This window comes from Taurulus bubalis, assembly GCF_910589615.1.
Source record: "Taurulus bubalis genome assembly, chromosome: 4".
In the NCBI taxonomy this organism is placed as follows: Eukaryota; Metazoa; Chordata; class Actinopteri; order Perciformes; family Cottidae; genus Taurulus; species Taurulus bubalis.
In genome coordinates, this window is record NC_136592.1 from 22157303 (window position 1) to 22181659 (window position 24357).

The 24357-nt window shown below is 43.0% G+C and overlaps 1 protein-coding gene across 16 annotated transcripts in view; it reads left to right on the top strand.

The window, feature by feature from the left end:
• celf6 (CUGBP Elav-like family member 6) overlaps positions 1 to 24357 on the top strand; it is a gene marked incomplete at both ends in the record, with an annotated part of 117733 nt that overhangs the window by 67404 nt on the left and 25972 nt on the right. For all 16 annotated transcript variants that reach the window (XM_079217245.1, XM_079217248.1, XM_079217237.1 and 13 more), the window contains one exon: positions 16122 to 16170. In XM_079217245.1, the coding sequence (XP_079073371.1) occupies positions 16122 to 16170 (49 nt within the window). The remainder of the gene's footprint in view (positions 1 to 16121; positions 16171 to 24357) is intronic.

Below are 24357 nucleotides of genomic sequence, written 5' to 3' on the forward strand. Positions count from 1 at the left end.
CTCTGGCATCACCGTAATCAGGAATTTATGTTTACATTATCAAGATGTACCACTGCTCTGCATGACAACACCTTGCCACAGAAACAAATGGCATCTACATTTCCTCTGGGTGGTAGCTAGGTGCAGGTTCCTATTCATTTAGCCAGTTTGCCTCCTGAAGTAATGGAAGGCCCTGACCTAGAGCCTCTCTGTCAGCCCATTAGTGAGTGTGGAGAGCATTGCGTCGGCGCCTCTGCTGTTCTGCCACTCACAAACACCCCTTAGAATCAACACAAACAAGCCCAGAACGCTGCCCCTTCTGCTCTCTCACACTCACACACACACACACACACACACACACACACACACACACACACACACACACACACACACAATGAAGCTGGGGCATTGATTTTATAATGATGCCCAGGCTGCTTCCAGCCATGGAGGAATTGAAGCTGGCTGAGCTGAGCTCTTGGTGTGTGGAGAGTTTTTTTGGATGGGAGCCCTGCTGGTTGCTGGGACTAGTTCGAAGGAGAGGCAAGGCTACAGACGTGTGGAGTCGGTGGTTCCAGAGCATGTAGAACATGGAGAGGCAGCCGTGCCCAACTTCACAAAAGCACCCAGAGCCAAGCGTCCCTCCTCAGCACACACAGACCTGCAACTGCCAATCAAAGCAGCCTCGGGCGCTGCCACTGCCTTGTGTGCATAAATTAGCATGTATTTGCATAAGAATCCACTCGTTTAGCAGACCCACTTGGCTCTCCCCCCAAATGGCATTTTCTCGCTCCCCCCTCCTCTTTTTCTCACTTTTCCTCTCCTTATCCTTTTACAAGCGCCGATAACGGATAGAAAATAGTATGTTAACCCTTTTCATACCAAACCTCTCTTGACACAAATTACATGTGTGCATGCATGATTGACTGTGTGCATATGCTTGTTTGTTGTGGGTTTGCAAATGAGAAAAATTAACCAACAAGAAAGGCAAAAAATATATAATAATTGTGCGTACGCTAACATATATCAGTATGTACACAATGCACCAGCAATTCATGTGAATGATCTGAGAATATTCTGTTGTAGGAGGAAAAGTTCTGCTTTTGCGATTACTATCATCTTTGAAATGTCTTGAACTTCAAAGTTGCAGTGCAGATTGTGTGTCACATAGCATTCACCAACACGGCAACATTATTCAGTGTCAACTTTAAAGCCTTGTTTTTCCCAGTTCTGCCTTAATATCCCACAGAGCAGCGGCGCATGCATAGCCTTCTAAATTACAGCTTAGAAGACAGAAAAAAAGGAAGTTACAGGTCAGCAATGGTTACAAGGGAGGTGAGCGAGACAGAGGAAGACAATGAGATGTCATGAATTTTTCAACATGAAGAGCCAATCAGGACACCATACAGCAGGCCTGGCAGGGATTAATAAGTAAAGAACAGCGAGAGCTACACGTTGCCCGGAGCACAAGTTTTGGAATGCAGTAATTGACAAGGATTGTGCCTTCAGAGTCAACTTGAAGCCGCACAGATGAGCCTAATGAAGGTTTCTCTGACTTTGTTTCTGCTTACTTTTAGCGTGGTCCACAGCTCTCATCTGCTAAATTATTAAACATGGTCTGTGGTCCATAAAGCTGTCTATGATTGCTAAGTTCTTCACTGCCAGCAACACTCCACAGGTGATTAGCTACCATGGATGTATTAAATAATGGATGAAGTATTCAAACACAGTGCCTTATTCATTTTAATTTAATTTCATCTAGTTGGACAGTCCTGACCTGCAGAATTGCTGACATTTTGCGAGCTCTGACTAACATTATACTCCCCGCTACCACCTGCCAGATCGGCACCGCACATGAGCAACTGTCAACAGAGATGAGAAAAAAGCGAGACGGCTTACTTGTTATCCGTCAATTTCGGACACAGTGATTCTCGAGGGAAACATCTTGCTTTTTTCTTTTGGCCCCCATGTTTTACAGGACAGAGCAACCATAGCCTGCGGGAGCATGCGCGGCTTGGCTGCGTTTTCCTCTAAAGTCTCGCCTACTTTTTAGACAATAGCTTAAAGGTAAATTACTGTGAATAGCAATTGTGTGTGGAAGCTAAATTCTGCCTTCCACGTGGACACTCACGTCTCGGCGTTGCCTTTTTTTAATCAACACAAACACACACATGCACGCAATTGTGAATCTCGCCTGACATATGAGGCGTAAAGGTAAACATGTACATCTGTGTGGGCGATGGGATTAATTAACACAAATACACATTTGCATTTTAGATAGCATGAGCTTGATGTGTATTCAGGTGTGAATGTGATAAGTGGTACTTTGTGTGTGTGTTTTGTGGGGGGGAGGGTGTGGAAATCATAAAGCGATAACATAGACTTTTAAGTTAGGCTTGTATATACCTTTGAGGAATACTGGCACACTCTGCGTGTATGTGCGCGTGTGCGTGTGTGTGTGCGCTTAGTTTTGCGTCCAAACAGCAGCTCTAACCCCAGGAGGTTGTGCAGTCGCTCAGGGAGCCGTTCTTCCTTTCCATGTTCCCTGCTGGTCCGGGCAAGTGGCTGAGCTCCCTGTCACTATCTCCAACCTGTGTTTCTTTCCTTTCCTCATATCTAATATGAGTCACACACGCACTCAAAGAAACACACACACCCAAAGGGCTTAGACTGCCCTGCCTCATCCCATTTCCACAGCGCCTTTGATCCCCAACTCTCCCAAAAATACATTGGCCCCATTGCAGTGTTAACTTCCTGCCATGCTATTTAAGCTTCCTTGTCTGCCCGGAGCAACCACAGCTTTGGCACTCGCTGTTGGCTGTCTGCTAATGACAGCGCGGCAAGAAGAACATGCTGGGGGGTGTCGGACAACAGTACCAGGGAAAAAGCCCTGAGGTGCACCACACGATGAGGGTGGCTCATTATTGCCACAGAAGGGTTAATGTTCACAAATGGCTTTGAAGGGCCCCTCCCCCAATGCTGTTGCTTATTATGAGAGCTAATGATGTCAGCGGAGGGCCCTGCTTGTTGATTAGCCTAAATGGAGGACTAATAGAAGTGCGTGAGTGTAATTAATGACTGAAGGGGACCTTTAACAAAGACAAGAACACACCACTGTGGTCGTGGGTGTTCCCGGGTTAAGTGTGTCCCCGGACAACATGGCAGGGCACCTCATCAGCTGGCCACGTTATCCTCATGCCATCCCATGCCATGCCCTGCCATGCCATGCCACGACACCCACTCCAGCACCCAGACGGGCCAGCCTTTGTGGCCAGGCCTAATTAGCTGTCGCAGCAGGTGGAGCAGGGACCAGGGACACTCTCTGGTCTGCTCTCTGACAGCACAGGTCCTTGCAGAGCTCCCCCAGACACTGACCACACATGAATGTGTGTGTATGTGTGTGTGGGGCTTAGAGTGTGCATGCATGCCTGTCTGTCTCTGCGAATGTGTACATGTGTGTGTGTCGGGGAGGAGGGGGCATTTTTGTGTGCTTGAGTTTGACAGACAATGAGCGTTTAAAAAAAAAAAAACGTTCCGGTGAAGGGTATATCAGGTTGCATTGTACACCTACTCCCTCAGAGACAGGCATGAATAAGCTCATTTAATGTAAATGTGGGTAGAAAAAGTTATAGTGTAGGTGTATGAATATGTGTCTGTGTCTTGTAAAAGTAGAATTATATCTCAGTTAAGTTTTGCCTCTGCTTTTGACAGAGATAGTCAGCATTCACCTTACCTAACCCAGACAATACACAAACATGTTTTTAATTAGGTTATTAAAGCAGAAATAAAGGATGTACAGTACATCAAATATAAAGTATGTCAGAGCAAGTAAGACACATATTGAAAAGAAGACAAAACTACGGTGCCATCCTCGCTGACATTTACAGGTTGCAGCAGATGTGTATGATTTATAGCACATGTACATTAAATGTAGTGGATGCCAAAGATACAGAGACACTAAAGGCAGAAAAGGTAAATAACTGATTTTAGATGCTAAGATGGTTTCTCTGGCAGATCTGTGCCCATAAACAATCATTCAGCCTTCCTCTCCCTTAATAGCAACCCATTGACACGCTTCCTCTGAATTGTCAGAGCCCTGTCACCTCCCTCCCAGCACAATGCATTACTTAGTGGGTTTCCCTCCAACCCCCTGTTGTGTTTGTCCTTCTTCTATTGCTAAGTCCATGTGTATGCAGTGGAAGGAAGATACAGTGCATGCTGATGCTCCCTTCAGTTTACTAAGGCCTGTGTAAGCTGCAGTAATACTTCTTTACTGAAAGGTCCGCTCACACACACACACGCACTCCCCTGGTTTAATCTATTACCATTTTTATGTGGCTCAAATATTCAGGTCGTGTTAACCAATGCATCATTATGAGGCGTATAACTGCAAAAGCCAAAGGATTTATAGGCTTACATAAATTACGTGATATGATAGTGCAAGTTTTATGAGTTGCTACTTTGCAAATATTCTTTTAAATAATAATAACAATAAAAGAAGAAAAAAACTACTGGTGTTGTTGGAAGATGTGAAAAAAATTATTCCTCTCTACCTACTGTTAAACCTGCCTTTAACTGCACATATATATCAAGATATTCACACTATACCTTTTCTTTATATTAATTGATGGGTTCATTTGTGTTTTTTTTCCCTCCTTGCATACATCTAGCGTCATCATTTCCCTCCATGTCATACTGGTGCTCCCTTAATGCATCTCAAATCATTTCTACTGAGCATACTCATCCACGGTGATGGCAAACACTATTCCCAAGCACACACGCAACAACATACACAATGATGTATAGTGCATTTGCAATGTAATATGTTTTACACACGGTCACTATACATCACCTCTGATGTTGTGTGAGTAGGTCTATTTGATCCCATTTGGCAGATGGATCCAATTGTCCGGGCTGATATTGGGCTGTGACAGAAAGCAATCTAATGGCAGGCTCATTGATGATGATGAGTTCTGTTCCATTGCACTTGAGATCCAGTTCAATTTCAAAAGCAAATTCAGCCATTCATCTTCCAAATAATTGTGGCACTTTATCAATTGCTCCCAGTCTTTTATCTATCACTTCGATTGATGTGATCATTTTCACAAACGTCTTGGAGCACACATGCAGGGCTGTTGCTTGAGTGTGTGTGTGGGTGTGTGTGTGCGTGCTAGTATGTGTCTAAAGGCATCTCTGCACAAGTTTATTGGCATGCGTGTGTGCGCAAATGGATGTATGCATTTGTTTGCAACTGAGTAAGTAAGCATTAGTGTTTATGCCTCCATATGCTTAGTTATAGACTTGTCTGCATTTGTTTGTGTAATAACAGTCTTCCATTGCTCATTACACAAACACATCTTCTGTTCCATTATTATAACTATTCTATTTGTGTGTTTGTTCTGCTTTGAGTATCCACAAGACCATTTGGCTATATGGAAGTGTTTGTTTGACGAGCATCTTCATTCTTGTGACTCCCATTACTATCAGCAGCCAGTGAGTGTGTGTTTATGAATCTGTGTGCGTTGCCACATCCATGCCTGTGGAATACCTCAAAGTATCTGAAGCCTGTCTGCGTGGGTTTGGCATAATATTTCATATAAAACCTAATAGAATCAATAGCCCAAAGCGTACAAATGTTAATCTGTCATCATGTTGAGGATTTTTTTTGGCGCCCTGTAGATATCTCAAAATAATCAGTGGCGATAGCAAAAACTGCAAAGACTACCATCTTTTCCAATTGTGCAACAACTCAAAAAAAAAGGGCTAAATATCATAATAAAACATAAAATAAAAATACATATTGTATTTTAAAGCACAGTGTATCCCATTGTTACCATTGGCACTGACTAAAAGTGCCTTAATATGTGAAAAAGGCTAACAGAAATGAATATATGTGCTTGAGAGGTATTTTTCTGCTGTTGAAGTTGGCACTGTTTTATTCTATTTGATTAACATCTAATTATGGCTCCCGTTTGACTTGTTTTACATGGAATACCACCTGATTCTGCTATTTGAAGGCTTTTTGCACATGCACCTGTTACAAAGGAGAGAGCTGTCAATGTGTTGACACCCTCTCTCAATTAAATACATGCGCATGTCTACACAATTAACCCAACAGTGCCGATGCAAGGTGTGTCTGTGATCTGAGCTAATCTGAGTCACAGGTTGTCTAATTGGCTGGTAGAATGTGGTTCTGTATGTGTGTATTTGTATGTGAATGGATGTATCACTGTGATGGTCAAATCAAGTCTGTGATCACACTGTCGCTTGCTGTTGAGTGTGTATGCTCTGTAGAGTCCAACATATACGTGCACGTACACACGACGTGATCCCTGTAGTCAGTAGACTGTGATTTAGATTTGTATGTGTGTGTGTGTGTGTGCTTGTTGATGGTGAAGAGCTAGAGGATTAGTGGTAGCCAGTTAATCAAATAATTCATTTTTCAATTAATTATTTTAATTTAAAATCTAATATTATCAAAATACAAGATTGTTTAACTTTTTTATTTGTGTATTTTACTTTGGTGATAATATACATGTACTAACCATTTTAAACATAACTTCAATAATGATCAAAGAAAGAAACTGGACAAACTCATTCGACCCCTGACCCCAACGTATAGTCCCCCTATGTGAAGCTTTAACCATGGACAGACAAAGAAGTCTATTCTCAATATGTAGACAACAAAAACAGCCACAAACCTGTGTATCTGACCTAAGACAAACTTTTTTATAAACACTATGCTTTTTATGCAGAAGTCATCAGCCTCTGGCTATATTTTACAAACAAATGGAATTTCCATTGTAAACAATAATGTTTTGTTTACATTTAACACTTTTCAGCAACATTTAGTTGATTATCCTAAGGGCTAAACAAACACTTTAAAAATAATTTCCAACTCCATAAAACCTTTGGGAATTTGCATTTGTTAACATTTCAGTGTTTTTATTCTCCTTCCTGGTGCAATGCCACCTTTTACAGCAGAACAGAAGCTGACCTGGAAGGGTGGCACAACATGTAGCCTGAAAAAAGTGCTCAACTTAAATAAAAGAGCTGTTGCATCTTCCAGAGACATAATTAACACTTTAGTTAACACTGTACAATGCTGCCATCTGTTTATAAGCATAAAGATGATTGAATATACTGTATATACAGAAACACCACATATTAAATCTATAGATCGCAAGCTCTTCCATCCTGGCTGCCTGTTTTTTATATGCCGCTCTGTGATTCTGAGCATTTTTGCAGGCCATTTTGATGTGTGGGCTAGTGTGTGCTCTGGGCCTTGAATTCTCAATTGTTGGATGTTGTCATTGCCCATGGAGCGAGTCCAGCTTCATTCTGCCCTTCGCTCTGTGATTGCTCACCGCTGACTCGTCTCATCAACATTGTGGTGGGTACCGGCTGGAGTGCAGACCGGGCCCGGCAGGTATACGAGAGGAGCAGAGCAGGATATACACTCATACATCTGACAGATGCATGGTGTGTCATTACTCTCCACTTATTATCATTCTCCCACACCTCTTTATACTGTGAGCCACTTTAGCTATTTTTCCCGCCCGGCTCCGAAACATTTGTACTGTGGCCTTGCAGAGTGATAGATGCTCCTCGGGAGGCAGCAGGTTATTGTTGCAACTCCTGCGCTGACATTTTGACTGGGCATTTAACCTTCTGTGTTTGGGTGTATGCAACTATCAACTTTGTTTTTGCAAAGATCGTATACAAACAAAGTGAAATAATCACTTCAGAAATACTTTTTGCAATGCAATGGGTTTATGGAGTTGGTGCAAAATTAAAAGCAGACGTCAGAGCAAAGTCCTCTTCTCTCCTAATCCCAGATCCTCTTATATCCACTATTTGTCCATCCTTTCTTTCTCTACCTAATGCTTGCTGGTCCTTTCTGCTTTCTTATTCTGTTCACTTCCTTCATTCTTTTCCTTTTCAAATGCACAGCAATGTTACACACACACACACACACACACACACACACACACACACACACACACACACACACACACACACACACACACACACGGTCCCTGTGGCCAGGCAAAAGAGAGCGGGAAGACAGGGAAAGAGAGAGGAGAGAGCAGCAGTCGCCTCACAAGAGCAGACCTCATAAAACTCCCTGTCACTTTGACTAATTTGTTAGTCTAGTCTCACAGTGTTGAATCGTCACTCCCCTCTTCCCCCTGATGCACCTCTAGCCCGACTCCCTGTGTCTTTCTTTCCACCCACCCTCATATTCACGGTAAGATGAGGAAGGGAGATTGGGAAGAAAAAAAGGGGGCAATAAATGTAATATAGTGCACTGGCCATTGGTTGCAGTGATATACACAGCAATCCATCTACAGTCAGAGGAAGAACAGAGGCTTTATGGAGCAGAGGATAACATGATGGCTCGATTTCTCATCCACTTTCTGTCTCAGTCCGCCTCCGTTTTACCTCTAGAGGAGGGCTGCTGGGCACCGGTAGAGTAAAAGTAGGAATAGAATGGCAAAATAGGGCTATAATGGCTACAGTCCCCAAGACTAGATTGGGTTGGACTGGGCCATGGAGGGTGGGGTAGTATAAATAGGTTCAGATGCTCAGCTGGGCTTCTCAGAGGATCAAAGAGCAAGTACTGGATTTATAGATGAATTAGAAGCCCACATCCTGTTCCAGGGGGAATCAAATGCCAGTTAATTATGGAGAACAGGACGGAGATTACAGAGACGAAAGACAAACATCGAGATGTTTCCCTATGAAGCTGCAGTGTCACACCATGGAAATCTGCATTATACCAGTATAAGTACTAACATTTGAGTACTTTCCGATACCTAGTACCGGTATGAAAACTGAATATCATTACAGTTCCAACATTAATTAAAAAAAACACGTTTTATTTTCATCAGATGTTCCTCACTTGCTGACTGTAACAAATCAAATCTACAACATGTTGCTGACATTTTAATTTTTCCCTAAAAACCACTTCTGCGCATTCACTGCAGCTGGTGATAGATTTTTTTTAAAAGCTGTTTTACATCAGGTTATTGTTGAAGCTGGGTATCTTATTATGCTCAATTGAAGAGAGGTGAACATCATGTTGCCGGATTGGTCTTGGGTGTATCAAAGTAGTATTACGAGTACAAGTACATGAGCACATGAGCTCATATTGGACCCGATATTGATATCGCTGCATCCCTTGTTACGAGCATTTTTTTTTGCTGTTGCCATCCCCCTTCCCTTCCCAAACCAACCCCTGGTATCTAGTCTTTAAATAGGAGCTCAAACTCAGAGCTAAAAATAGGCCGCATTTCACCACCAACCACCCTCTGCTGAGCTGTCAGCGCCCCTTCTCCCTCTTCGTCACAGCGAGGCAGACACAGCCCTCCTGCATGTGTTTTCGGGAGAGACAGGCAATGTGTGATCACTCCGGCTCTAACTCATCTCCTCTAACAAACACGGCAGGCCCGACCTCTCCTGACTTGCTGGCCTCACAGGGAGGCTGCCGTGAACTCACACACCAATTTGAGGGAAAGACTCACTCCTGCTGCGCCGGCCCTGTTTCTCTTCCCCACAGACGGGAGGGGGCAGGATGTCCCGACGCGTGAGCGATGGGTGAATGGGAAGGAGTAATTTGGGCTGGTACCATACAGCCTGTCCATGATCCAGGAGCTTGCTTGCAAGTGAGAGAGACCTACATTGAGATAATTGTATTTCAAAATGCTGTATTATTTTTCAACTGTACTACCTAAATTCCTTAGTTTATGAAGGATCCAAATTGGACAAGTTTCAAAATCTCAAGGAATTTTGCTCTCTGGATTTTCCTTTAATTTTGGCGGGTGTAATACAGTTTAGAAGAGAACAATCTTTACCAATTACAAGCTTACCATGACACTTTAAAGTGAGTATTGACAAAAAGCCAATTCCATTTAGTGAAACATCAGAGTACTCTCAATTCCCTGAAGCTCCAAAGACACTGATGATAATGACAGAGGTCAGTGCACTTATAGTGGCTTTATAATGATCAAAGGTCAGGAACTTAGCATCCTTATATCTGCTTTAGGAATGAGGCTTCTCGTTCTCAGCCGCCGACATCGGTTCTATGTTGGCTCTTTAAGAAAAGCCAGTCTGCAATAAACATCTTTAATTGAGCTTAAACGGTTGTAAATGGCATCAACGGCTCCAATGAATTCACTGACGGCGAAACTGCAGAATGATAATGAGAGGCATCAAACGATGGATAGCTCATCAAGAGAATGGTACCTGATGACTTGAAAACTAAGTGGTTATCTGATGTTTAAGATGAAACAGCAAAGAAAAACTAATCAACCAAAACTTGTATTATGTTTTTTTTGTATTTCTTCATAACATTTCAACATTTCTCTGAAAAGGTAAAAATGAAATTCAATAAAAATGAAATAATTGTGTAAACTTAGCTTTCATAAAAAATATTAAAACTGTTAAAAGTTAACTTGTCACTACACCACAATACGCCTTCATGTCATGACTTTTCAACAATAAAACAGTGAGGCCACAGCAGCACAGATTTAAAATTGTGATGAACATGGGAGCACAAACATGGCTGTAACTGTTTCAGAATTAACAACAAGTTATTGGTTTTGGGAGACAATACTCAAAGAAAAGTCATTCCAACATAATTATTTTGGAGATGTGTGAGTTCATAGACGGCTAAAACAGTAATGTTCAATCACAGTGTTGGCAGTAGTAGCTTTGGTGTTGCAGGTAGATGCAGCCAAGGCTAAATGAGTCTATCTATATTAATTTCCTTCGTACTACAAACTAAAGGCAACCAGAATGACAATTTGACATCTTTTTTATTGACTTCGCTGCACAGTTATGGCCATTGCACAGCAAGGGAGGGTGACATATACAACAATTGCGACATTTGCAACCCTTTTTCATTAAAAGATTGAATAGATTTGCTCAGGCAGAGGACCAACCAACCTATTGATCCAGAGCAGTGTCTGGCAGTTTGTCTGAGCTATATTGTTGTATAGCCTGAGCTACTGCAAGCTAGTTTCCATTTAACAATATGCTCTGAGTGAATTTGAGTTTCCTCTGGTAAACAGTTACACAGTGTACTTTGTATATCTAGTGCTTATATTGTGAAAGGTAACAGTGGAAGGAGTGGATCTGGTCTGTGCTGTCTTTGTCAAGGTTGAGAAGAGTAATTGTGTTGGCTGTCTTGCTTGTCCCTTACACACAAACTGATTGGTTAATGTTTTTTATTCTCATAATCTTAGACAAATTCATCTGAGAGAAGTTCATCATCAGCTTTTGGCACCTAAGTTGTGGGGACAAAATGTATATGTGTGCCTTTGCTACTCTGCACCTCATATTTTTCTATTTAGGCAGATTGGTCTACTCTCTTCCCTCCAATTGGTGAGCCAATATCCGCCGTGTGCCACTGTGGCACATCAGTTTATGAGTTACAAAGTTATGAGATTAGTAATGTGTATGGCTGAAAAGGTAATGATTTGCCACTATATCCTGCAATTAATATTCCACTTTACCCCAATACACCTGTCATGTGTGGATGTTCACTGAGGAAAAAAAATTACAGGAGTGCCCAGATATGCTTTCTTTATCCATCATGTGCGCAAGACACAACAACAAAAAGATTGGAGCAAATTGTTATTGCATACATGTGAAACCATTGTTTGAAACTAGCTTTAGTCTATATTGTGTGCATTTAGCTTGCTGTCTTTTTTAGTGACTTGATATTTATTGCACACGCAGCACTTTTTGTGGATTTAGCCCTGTTCACTTTACTAGTTAACTACTCAGAAGACAGAAGCACACAGCATACTTAAGTATTCATATTTGATTAACATGTCCCTAAAATTGAAAAGTACTAACTGTTCCTGACTTGTTCAGTAGATGAATTAGAAGGTAACAATTGACATGGAGTTTGAACAAATAAATGCATTACGATTTGCAAATCAGTATAATTTATTCAGTCCGATTCAGCTTGGATCACTACTGCTAGTCATCTAGAAAGAAAAGAAGTTTGAAGGTTACAACCAAAGAGACTCAACAGTAGAAGAAGAGTAGAAGTACTCACACTTCTGTCATGGTCTTCAGAGATAATTTTTTGTATTTAATTTATTTAAGTGTGTGGTAGATTGCATTTCTCTTTGCTGGCTTTGTGAGCAGTGGTATTCACAAAGCATGGTCAAAGGCCAGCTGTGTCCTTGTCTCTCTTTTTCTCCATTGCACTGTTATCAATCAGACGGACTTGCAAAGATAGATGGACTGAAATGCATGCACACTCAAACAGACACAGCAATACGCTCTGAAACATGCACACAGTCCTTTACTGGAAAATGTAAGCAAGTTCCTCTCTTCCACACTGTTGGCTCTGTGACTTCAGCGGACTTTTATTCATCATAACCTAATGAAAAATATAGATTTGCCTCTGGAGATTAGAGCAAAGTAAAAAAAATGAATGTATAGACATCAAGGAAATAGAGCATGAAGGAGGGGAAAATATGGAGAGGAAAAAAAAAACGTTAGCGAAAAAATAGAAAGACAGATAAAGGGAGAGATACGGAGAAAGAGAGATGGGCTCTCTAAGTGTACCAGCACACAGGCACAGAGCTGTGAGTTCCCAGGCAAGACAGCATGAGCTGCCTATTTGTCAGCATTGATCAACCCATTAAGGGGCTGTGGTGGGAAGCATATTGGTTTTGGAGGCCAAAGGGGCAGAAAGAGACAAAGATAAAGCAAGACGGGGGGTTGTTGAACTCCTTTCAGCCTCGGCAACCACACGTCTATAGGATGAAAAACCCTGTAGTCCTCCTCTCCAATGTCCATGCAGTTCATTTTTTGGGGGCCATCGGGAAGGTAGTACTTGTCATTTGTCTTACAGCATCTCTGGGGGCTCAACTGTATGTGTTATCTTAGCTTGCTGCTGCTGCCATGCTAATACGGACCTAGCTTCACTGATCCTCTTCCTTGGTGAGAGTGTGTGTATGCATGTGTGTAGGCAAAGGGTGGGCTGTGTGGGAGTAGAGGTGAGTCCTGGCCCTAGGGGAAAGCAGGCTGCCTCTTCGCCCAGCCTCTGATGAATTCATATAATTAACTCTGCCTTGATCTGTTGGCTAATCCTGCACTCAGTAAAAAGGGATTAAAATGTCACCTAAGCCACCTGCTGTTATTGAGCCCCTAGACTTTTTGTGCCCGTGTATGTGTGCGTGTGACAGTGTGTGTGAGAGACAGAGAGAGAGAGAGAGAGAAAGAGGATAAAAGTAAAGTTAATTTCAAGATTTCTGTGCAGTAAGCATATATGCTAGAAACATTTCCTCTGTTTGCGCAAGAAAATGTATGTAGAGGACATAATAAATAAAGTAGCTCAAAGAAGCAGACACCTCAACTGCTGCCACATGCATGTGAGCGCTACTCTCAACTCCATAGTCTGGCATCAAGCTGAACTCCATAATTTGGCAGGAAGCTGGAGCAGACGTTTCAGCAAACTTGCTCTGAAAACTCGTTGTCACAGTCACTAAAAAGGGACATGAAAGTGGGACATGCTGGAAGGTGGGAGTTGAGGAATCTTTTTTCCTCCCCTCTCACTATGACCTCCTTGGACAAAGTAAAGAAAAAAAGGAAGAAATAAGAAAGAAAGGAGTGCCAATTGGTTGGCTGACAGCCCACAGACACAACGGCCAGCTTGACTTGCCGGCCACCTCCGATCGGTTGCCTAGCAACCCCAAGTGTACTTTTGGGTTGTTTAATGACTCTTGCTGCTGCAGTGGCTCAGGGGCTACTAATGAAGCCTCCCGACCAATCGCCGCCGTTTAAGACCTAGAAGCTGACTCATCACTGGACAGGGATCTTGGGACTTCAGGCTACCCTAAACCTCTTATGTGAGACGAATTCTTCCCCCAACCTGACCCAAGCCAAGACACACACACACACACACACACACACACACACACACACACACACACACACACACACACACACACACCTTAAATACAATACTGCTTACAATGCTCCAACTGAACTTAACTATGTCCACAGCATACTCACATACATCAATGGTCAACGTATCTTCATACAAAGGTGATAGATACCTTTTTGTCCATTCCCCTACAAATGTCCAGCAACATAAGCGATTAGCGCGTTAGGTTTAGTAAAAATCGAGGTGGTTAAAATAAGTATATTTATTACTTATATTAAAACAATGGTTTCCTGGATGAAAGTCCTGTGTTTGCTTTTTCCACCCATCCACCCAACCTCATGAGGACTTTGTTGCTCTGTAAACTATTGAGTTCCTTAAGGGAAGCTCTGCATGTCCTGTCTTACAATTACATGGGTTATAAACAAAATACAGTGCATTTATGTTAGTGGTTGAGATCAACCTGCAATGCCTCACCTTACTTTAACTTGACCTCAGAGTCACATGCAAACTTATTCAGTGCAATAGTGAGGAGTGATACTGTCCTCGTCTGGCTGTTTAAGGGCATACACACATGATAATAATTATGTTAAGGATCCCTTCAGCCCTTGATCCAGACTATGAACACAACCAACAGAACTCTGTCAACTCAGTTCTTTCTCCCAGAGCCTCAGTAAGCCAGACTTCAACACTGTAAAGGCTGCAGCTCAACCCCATGGAAAACACAAGGACATTTAGAGACTAGCTTTTGCTGCTTAGTGTCTGCAAAGTCGAACACTATCAACAATGTCCGCCCTATAGGACAAATGGCACAAAAAAAAAAAGTATTTACTTATTTTTCACATATCAGAAGAAGTGCTAGTTAGCATTTACTAATGCTAACGTATGTTTGTGTGCAGGTCCATTTATATGGATGTGACTACGCTTGCGTCGGAATCTGTGTGTGTGCGCGGCTTCATATGCTTGTCTTTGTGATGCGAACGTCATCTCTCTGAGCTTTGTTCCAGTGTCACAGCATATTGCTAGGCGAGTACACTATGTCCCCTGGGTGTCACCATGTATACGCTTGTCTATACATGTCTCAAGTCTTCGGTCTATATTTGGCCTTGGTCAACTGCTGTCAAGAGCTGCGTTGCCTGAGGGCCACACACCCACTGTGCTGCCTTTGCTGACTGATCTATCGTGTGCCATTCACCGGCACTCACATGTTGGACCTGTCTGCATGGCCTAGTTAGAAAGATATTCCCACTGCTGACTGAAGCCAGAAAAACACCATGCCAAATATGACATGCGTGGGTAGCTTCAATAAGCAAGGGTCTTTGAGGGTGGCTCATAACACCTTCACTTTTAACAAAGGAAAGCCGATATTATTTCTGTTTCAGAGAAGTCACAAGATCAAGTGTTTTTCTGTTTTCACATTCAGACTCCGGGGAGTGAACAAAAAAAAAGAGGAAACCATAGACAGGGGAGCAAAGAGAGCCAGGAGAGTTTTTATTCACGGCATTCAGTTTTTAAAAGGTTTTTTTTATGTTAGCTTGGCGACGTTTTGCTTTCACCTCACTATAAAATGGTTCTTCAAAGGTTGTTTATCGATTCCCCACTGTTAACCTTTCACAAGCTGTTTCACAGCTACGCTGTTTGGTGGCTCTCAGTAACTTCCAGGAGGAGCAGGCTGGGGCAGGGTGGGGTTGGCTGTCCAGACCAGTGGCACATTGGTTGTGAGTTACAAAGGGCTTCTGGGTAGAGAGGAGAGAGAGAGGAGGAAGGGATGAAGGCAGAGAAAGAGGGATTGCGGAGGGTCAGGGATGAGCAGTATATAGCTGGTGACTGGGAGTCTGGAGCCAGGAGGGGACAGGAAGAGCAAGGACCAGCCTGAGGGGACCTCTCCCTGTGGGTCTGGGAGTGGCTGATGTAATGGCATTAATCTCCAAGTGCCATCTGACACCCAGTGTGGCTCCGTCATTGAAAAGTGCTAATTCTGCTGAACTGTGAGGGGAATTCAGGCTTCTCTAGAGGCAGTGCCCTGGATTAATTAAACACGTTGGCATAGAGAACCGAACAGATTGATCTCTTTTACGGCTTTATCATTGCTGATTTTTGCATTAAGCTCACAGAGCAGGACAAAATCAAGACATTAACGCCAGGAACACTGCCACATTTGACTTGATCTCTCCTATCATTTTGTGCTAACCGGGGATTTCCCATCTCTTCCTTCTCTCTCTCTCTCCCTCTCCAGATGAACCGACCCATCCAGGTAAAGCCAGCCGACAGCGAAGGACGAGGAGGTAATTAACCTTCTCCTGGTCTCCGTTGCACACCCCCCTTAAAAAACACACACGCAAACACACAAATACAATGGAACAGCGTACAAGCAATCCTTAATATTCTGCTCTCACTTGAGACACACTGGGAGTTAGTAGAGTAGCCCGTAATATAGGTCACTTGCTTCTATTGACTTCCCATCTGTGCCAGCAGAGGGGCTGTCTCAGGTTCACAGTCACTGGGAGCGGTTCAAAGACAAGACCGAGAAACATGGAGAGAAATAAAAGAGAAGGGGAGTAGAGGATCTACATCCCCAGATAATAGAGTTAAGAGGCAATGGAATAGACTCCAAATAAACAAAGATAAGAGCGCACGCACACACGCACACGCACACGCACACACACACACACACACACACACACACACACACACACACACCTCAGAGCTACATCATGGACAAAGACGGTATCAATTTGAATGGATGTATTAATTTAGAAGTCACTGAATGAAGTGAAGAGACGGCATAAAGTAAGTCTCTCAAAGTGGCACATATCATTATTCAAGGGGTTTGGAACCTCTTTTTGGTATCAGCTTTTTTAGTTTTTTCCACATCCACGTCGACAGTATCAACTATAAATGTTCCCACTGTGCCTTCCATTTTGCCGACTTACTTCTCGAACTGACCATTTAACCACCTATCTATCCGTCTGCCTAATTTAGAGTACTGTCACATGATTACATTGGGATTAAACATTATTGATTGTTTAACCATCTAAAAGTTATCCGAGTCAGATTCCGTGTGATCCAATGTTTGATGTTAGACTTCCATCTGAACTCTGCATATGCATCAACCGGTTCAATTCTAAAAAAATAAATAATAATTTTCTTCTTTAAAAAGTAAAACTGCTCGTTTAAGGCATTAATCATGACATTAAAGTGTAGCGATTGTGCTTTGACATAGTACTGTTCTTTCCATAGCCTCCTCCCTCCATCTTTAGTCTGACTGACAAGGTGATTGACTAGATCATCCTGAAGCCATTTGTGACTAACATCACTGAGGTTAATGCAGATTAGGCCTGTTAAAGATTTACATGGGTGGAATTAGATCTAATTGGAGCAGTCTGTGTCTGCCCTGTGCTTACATTTTGGTGATTTAGGCTGCCTAGGTCAGATTAGACTGAGCCACTCTACTGATTTATGTCGTCAAGTGTGAATCAGATGGACCATTTCTATTGCCACACACACACACACCCCTGTGTAGATCTGATTTGTGTCAGGGCGGCAGTTTAATTAACGGCCATCTAAAAACAGGCAAAGTCTGACCGACAAGGCATGGGCGAGAGCCAATCGGCATTCTCACCAAGATAAATTGGATCCCTGGACTTAAAAAGGGAGGATGGATGGGTCCCAATATCAATTACAACTCTTTTTTTCAGCGGAAAGAGAAGGGAGATGAACCGACCGTGTGAATGAAATACAGAGAGCTCTTAGGCTGGCTGGCACAGCCTCTGCTAGTCTGTCAGATGGACTTTCTATATGGGAGGACAGGATAGGGCACAGCACAGAATGAAATAAGACCAAGCAGACAGGCCCCAACAGAGATATTGAGCGTTAATGGCAACAGGAAGTCAGCACATAGGCCAGGGAAGTAAACCACAGTCACAGCTGACAATGAAATGAGATTTACTATGAAGGCCTGTGGTTAAAGTGAAATAGACAGCCAGGCTAAGACTGACTAAAGGAGAGAAAGTAGCTAGGGATTCTTCTGTGGAAGCCTGGGGAGCAGTGAGGTGCACAATCCCAGTGGGGCCTCTTGATTGTCAAACCCAGGGCTGCACCGGGACATTTGTACCTCTAGAACGGAGTCACATTTATCACTACAAAGACATCAGCAATTATCTGTCATGGGAACTTGTGCAGAGGTCTCGATTACGTGCCTGTGCAGGCATTAGGGCCCATTACTCCATTTGGAGACTCCAGTAGCCCCTCACAGTGTCCCTAAGAGACAACTGGTCTCTAGGGGTATGGGAGTGTCAGGAGGAGAATAAAACCAGAGCTTGGAAATGACTAGGGGGGCCACGGCGCCACACAATCCTGCCGCTCGGCTGCCATTGTGCATCACACAGCTGATTCTCTGGCTGTCTATTACAATGGCTCATGTCTTATTTTATTTTTTCCTTGGATCATCAAGAAAAAATGGAGCATGAGACGGGAGCTTCACAGCCCTGAAATCTATTTCTGTTCCTTGAGTCAGTCGCCCTCTTCCCTACAAAGTCCACATTTATATGATGTGGTTAACACCACTTTTTGTCCTGCCCAATTCCATCAAACCATGATTTCAACTCAGAGATACCGAGACACAATCAAGGCATAAGTTGTCTGCTCACTCGCTCTGTGGTCAGTGCAGGAACAGACACGCTAATATAGCTCCACTTGAAACCCAAGCAATTTGCTTCAAACCAAAAGAGGCTGAAATGAGGAAAAGTAGAAATCACTTGTTCTCCCTCTCTATTGTTTTTCCTTCCTTCTCCCTCACTCTCATTGGTACTGCAGTGCAAAGGGAGAGATGGAGCGAGTGATAGGGAGAGAGGTGGGGATTCAGTACAAGGCCCATGGAGGAATGCAAGAGAGTGAGGGATTGAAGACAAAAAGAGCGAGAAGGGAAGAGACGACAGGATGAGAAAGTTAACGGAGGGTGATGGAGGCAGCTGAGTGAATCTCAGCAGTAAATCATCTCAGAGCCGTCCCATCCCTATCTCCTCCTCGCCTCGCCAGGAATCTTTTTCTCCCTGACCTTGTCTGCCGCTGTGTCTATGAAGAAAAGATGGGGCCAGATTATCTATGATTGGAGATGGCCATTATCTAAACACAATCTTGGAGCCAGGTCCCACTCCTCTAGCCACTGCTGTGAGACTGGAGACCACACTGATGAGAAGTGAGATGACGGGTCAGCATGCAACACCCTCTCCTTTTATTAACTCTGATAAGATGGTTTCAACACTCTCCCGAAATGCCCAGCAACCTCCATCAACATCGACTTTTTCACAAAGTGCCACTCCCAGTGCATTTGTCTACACACAGTCTCTTTACCCTATTTGTTTATTAGCTCCCCATACTTTTGTTTTATTGGATACTTATAGAGTGCCAGAGGCGTTGCAATCCCTGCATTTTATACTCTGCAGCCCCGAGTGAGCCTTTTTAATATCTTATCCATGCCTTTTGTCCGTCTGCCTGAGGGGAGTCTTTGTAAATGGGTCGTGTTTGTCCTTGCCAACCTGCTGCTCTTCAGATGGTTGACCCCAGTCGGGGCAGTGGAGAGATTGACAGGACCTTAAGATGTTGCGCACTGTGCTGTCATGCCCCACCCCAGCAGGTAGGGAAGAGTGAGGGCTGCTGGCTGGCCCAGTCTGGCATGCCACAGGGAAGGGTCTGTCTGGAGGCACCTCACGCCCACAGAAGAGTGCACCCCACTTTATATGCAAATGAAGCCAGAGGATCCCTCTGTGCCTCTAGACACAATCGCGCAACACTCTGAAAAGTCGGGAGGAACCCTGGCAGCGGTTAGTGTGTGTGTGTGTGTGTGTGTGTGTGTGTGTGTGTGTGTGTGTGTGTGTGTGTGTGTGTGTGTGTGTGTGTGTGTGTGTGTTGAGAAATACACACAGACATGGGGACTCTTGGACAGGCAACATTTTTCAGGGATTTCCAACAGTGACCATTGCACTGTATTCATTAAGATTTGAATGAATTGTCCATATTGATTTAAATGACTTTGTTGTAGAGATCCATGTTTGAGCCAATAGACAATGATGTATCTTAAGAGCAAAAAGAAGGAGTTAAAATAGTTGGACTAGGGCTGCATCAGGAAATTCCTGATCCTTGATTGTTCTGTTCTGGCTTTTGATCCCTCTCACTCTGCTGGGTAAATGGGTGTGACAGCTCTAGTGGTATAAGTAATGCATTTACAAATGCGACGCCTGTATCCTCTCATCATGCTTGATACACTGACAATTTGAACGTTTGTTCTCCTCTGATAGTTCCATTTACCACCTCACTATACTGCATAATCCACTTGCATACATCAGATTGAGACCAGCAGCAGAAAAGTTTAGTGTGCATTTGCACATCATTTTTACTGGGATCGGATCTAATTACTAATGTTAGCTGGATAGGAACTAAACATGAGTTAGAAGTAGATGGGGCTTATTTAGTAGTGGAGTATGTTCTGTAAAGGCAATAGGAAAGTAGTTTGCAGATTTATTCAGGAAAACTGAGTAAAGAATTTATACAAGAAATATTTGTCATTACTAGAATAACATGACATGATGAAATGAGTCGCCCATAGTGCTGATAGTGAAGATATCCCATTATTTGCACACGTTACCTCGAAGTTAGTTTAACAAGTTTACATTTATGCTAACAGCTAATGTGGTCAAAACAATTAATCAATTTAAGAATGTTAGCCATATCAGTTAACTAGGTAACCCAAGTCTGGCAGCCTCCTCGTTGCATCTTCTAACATCCCTGTGTACAACAGATCCACTTTGTTAACATAGGCTTTAACAAATCCATAAAAGTGAAACATTACTTTGAAATACTGTCGCCGCAGAAATCACCTCACATGGGCCGATTCCCATTCGAAGGAAAGGTTGTCGCCACATTTTTAATGTTGACCAACAGTTACACATGTTACATCAGAAATTCTTTTTTGTCTTCCGTTTATCCTCATGTTGTATTTTTACTGTCTGAAAGTCATTTATTGTCAATGTCTTTAATGTAGATACCTTTCAGTCACCCTTTTGCACTCACTTGTCCCCAACTCACTTTGCAGCATCACCATATTTCTCAAATACACTGACAACCCCTTTGTACTTCTTCTGTCAAGCCCAAAAAATAAAAAAAATATATATCATATGTAATAATTCTAATATGGCAAGAAATAAAACTTCTGATCAGCTTTTATGATCAGAATGCCTTAATTAATCTTAAATACTATGTAGTATAAAGTATTGATCCCTAGGGGAGAATCCAAAGTGGTGTAGCAAAGACATGATATGGATGCAAAAGTCGCATGGCCTTGATATTATAACAATGCTCAACAACAAAAGAGTGTGACAACATCTACCCCAAACGTGTCTAAGGATGTTCTGCCTCTCTCAATGTTGTACAAATGCATAATGCTTATTGTCTTAAAAAGCCTATTCAGAAATCAAATTGCACCGTTTGATTCTAAACAGACTCCCGTCTGTCTCACTCAATAATAAAAAGCCGTTCCAAACATGTTTGTACTGTACACCCGGTCTGTCCGCCTGCATGTGCGAGCGTGTCTGGTGGCAGGCCTCCCAGGCAGTAGTGCACCAGCGTCAGGCTTTTCTAATGAGACCAGAAGAAGCACAACTTCTCTGTTGTGCTGCCTGGAACATTACTCTGCATTTGAAATGCACCCAGCGGCATAGCAGGCATCATTTATCTTTAGATGCAGCTGTCCATGCTTTCTGCTACCAGCGGGCAAAAAAGTAATACAATCGTGAAAGAAATACATATATATTTACCATGACACAGTAGCAAGAGAGTAAGTATTTAAAGAAAAATATTCACATTATTGCCAAACAAAAGCAGAAACTTTTGAAAAGTAGACTTCACAGCACTATTTGCTTGGAGAGATAGAATAGGGTGAGGGATGTCATTAAAAGGGTAAAGAGAAAGATACAGGGAGGGCAATAGAGAGACAAAAGGAGATGCGAGGAAAGGAAAAGCACACTCTATATGCATATAATGCAGCCTACAACACAAGTAGCACTTTATTCCAGGGAGAGAAGCATCAATCTTGACAGCATATGGCATCTGTGCAAAATCCATTAATTTTTAATATACCGGGCGCTGAAATGAAAAGGCTTCCTGAGACAAGCAATTGTCAGATGTCAGTAGTGTTTTGATAACTTTTTTGATCTCCTTTTTTTTATTTGCATTCATAAAACAGGGCTGTCCACATGCCACCTCAGTTTGGACATGGCTGCAGACTGACATGGAACCATTTTCCATTCAATTGCTCCCACCTTCAGTCAGAAGATGAGGAAACAGAAAAAAGACGTGTGAATTACTTTGTGTATGAGAAGAAATCTGTGTGTGCACTGGCAATGGCCTGAATGTAATACAACAGTTTGCATTACAAATATCCCGTAATGTATATATAATATAAATAGCTTTCATATACACACAAACCCACGCTATTGTATACTTGAATCATTGTATACTAATTATATTTAAATGCATGCAGTATAAAGGTCCCAGGATAAAAGAATGATGATGTAATGCTACAAATAATCATCAAAATGATGTGGCCAGGCTTCATGACTAAAACACACAAATATACACACGTTATCATTTTAAAGTAGAGGCAAGGTTTTGAAAGTGCAGATTACAGAGGTCTCTTCAGAGTAGGGCAGAGAAGTGCTGTAGAGCTCAAATGTTCTCCAGCTGTGTGGCTCAGCTCGGTTAGAGGGATAAGATGAGCCCCTCTCAATGAGAGATAAGTACCAAGAGGTCAAACAGTCGGCTCAATGAGTTCTGTCATACTTCTATATCCTCAGACAGTTCCATATGTAGGTCCTCACCCCTCTTAATGCAAATACATGACTGTACTTGAGAAGATTATTCTTTTTTTTCCCCTTCTCTCCCCACTTTTAATGGATAACACTTTGGAGTTATGGAGTCGTTGTACAGAGGGTGCATTACAAGATATTTATTCATATTCATAAAATGCCAATTTATAATGTGAGAGTGGCCATAAGCGACGAGCGAGAACATGCAAAATCCAATAAGAGCTGCTTTGGAGTCAGGTGCAAAGTGGACTAATTAATAGCAATCTATACTCTGGCCAGGGCATGCAGTGGGCCGACTGAGACACTCTTAGGTCAGGCAATGAAAAGATAGCAGCCCCAAATTCATTTTCTCACCGTGGCTCTCCCAAAGGAAGCCTCCCAAGTACACTCACACTTCCTTTAATGCCTTCACTGGGGTATAATTTATTTTTGCGTTTGCCAGCACATTTGGAAAGTTCATTACTTCGCTCATGGCTTGTTAATTAGCCTTGTAAAGCCGCCATTAGATCTCCCCGGGCCAGGACCGAGATGAGACTTTTGTCCCGAAACATTAACACACTGCAGGAGGCCTGTAAAACTGCACTCTGCCCATTTAAGTTGTAACCGTGACACCTCGGTGCAAATCTGAAAGATGGAGGGACAATCAAGGCAAAGTCATGTGTGCTCTCGGCAGACTGCCTCGTTTCATGTTTGACCTTTGCTGCCATGGACAGGGGTCAGCCTCATTTCTCTCCAACACCTGTTCAGGGGCGACTTTACAGCCATGCAGCTCCTCTACTGTTGCCCAATATCCAGCTAGATGTGTGTCCTCCATGTCGGTATTTGTTAATCCCAGCTGATAGTATAAGTGTCTGTCTCTGTGGCGATCCGAGAGGTGGAGGGATAAGAATGAGCAGTTATACTCGGCTCAGCTGGTGGGTTTGAGAACTCTCGCTCTGTGAGGCGTGACTACAGGAACATGGACTGCCACCACCGCTACAACACCAGCAGTAGAGACCAGGCAGCGTGGCCTTATTGATTATTCAGGTGCTCATTTGTGTGGCCAAGCGGGTAGCAGGCACGTGTCTCATTTGAACTTTACAGGAAGGGAACAGGATTCGATTTCCCCGCTGCAAAAAGGAAGCCCTGGTGCTTTATTTTTAGAACAGCTGCGTCTAATGGGGCCTGGCAGGTACAGGAGGCGTCACATCTGTCGAGGCCCAGGTGATGCTCTCGCCCTCCGCTCCTCGCACGCTCCCTACCAGTCCAATGACTCACACTGAAGATCAACAGTGTCATTTCCAATAAACTCTTCTTCCTCTTCCTGCCACTTTCCATCAGTTCTGGCGATGGGTTCTTGCTAGTAGCCATTTCATTCCACAACTCAGCGGAATAGGGGATGCATAATGTAAAAAAAGATGATAAATGCACTGGGTAATGCCAGAGCACTGGGAAGATTAATTAGAAATGTCCAGCTTTAGGCTGGCCAAAATGTAGTGGTATCGAGTCCATACATGTGAGCAGGAGTGCACTCCTCTGGAGTTCTGGATCAACTCTGACATGCAGTTGCGGTATTGGTTTCGGTGGAGCTGCCTTTCAGAATTAATGAGGAGCAAAACTGAAAATCTTACA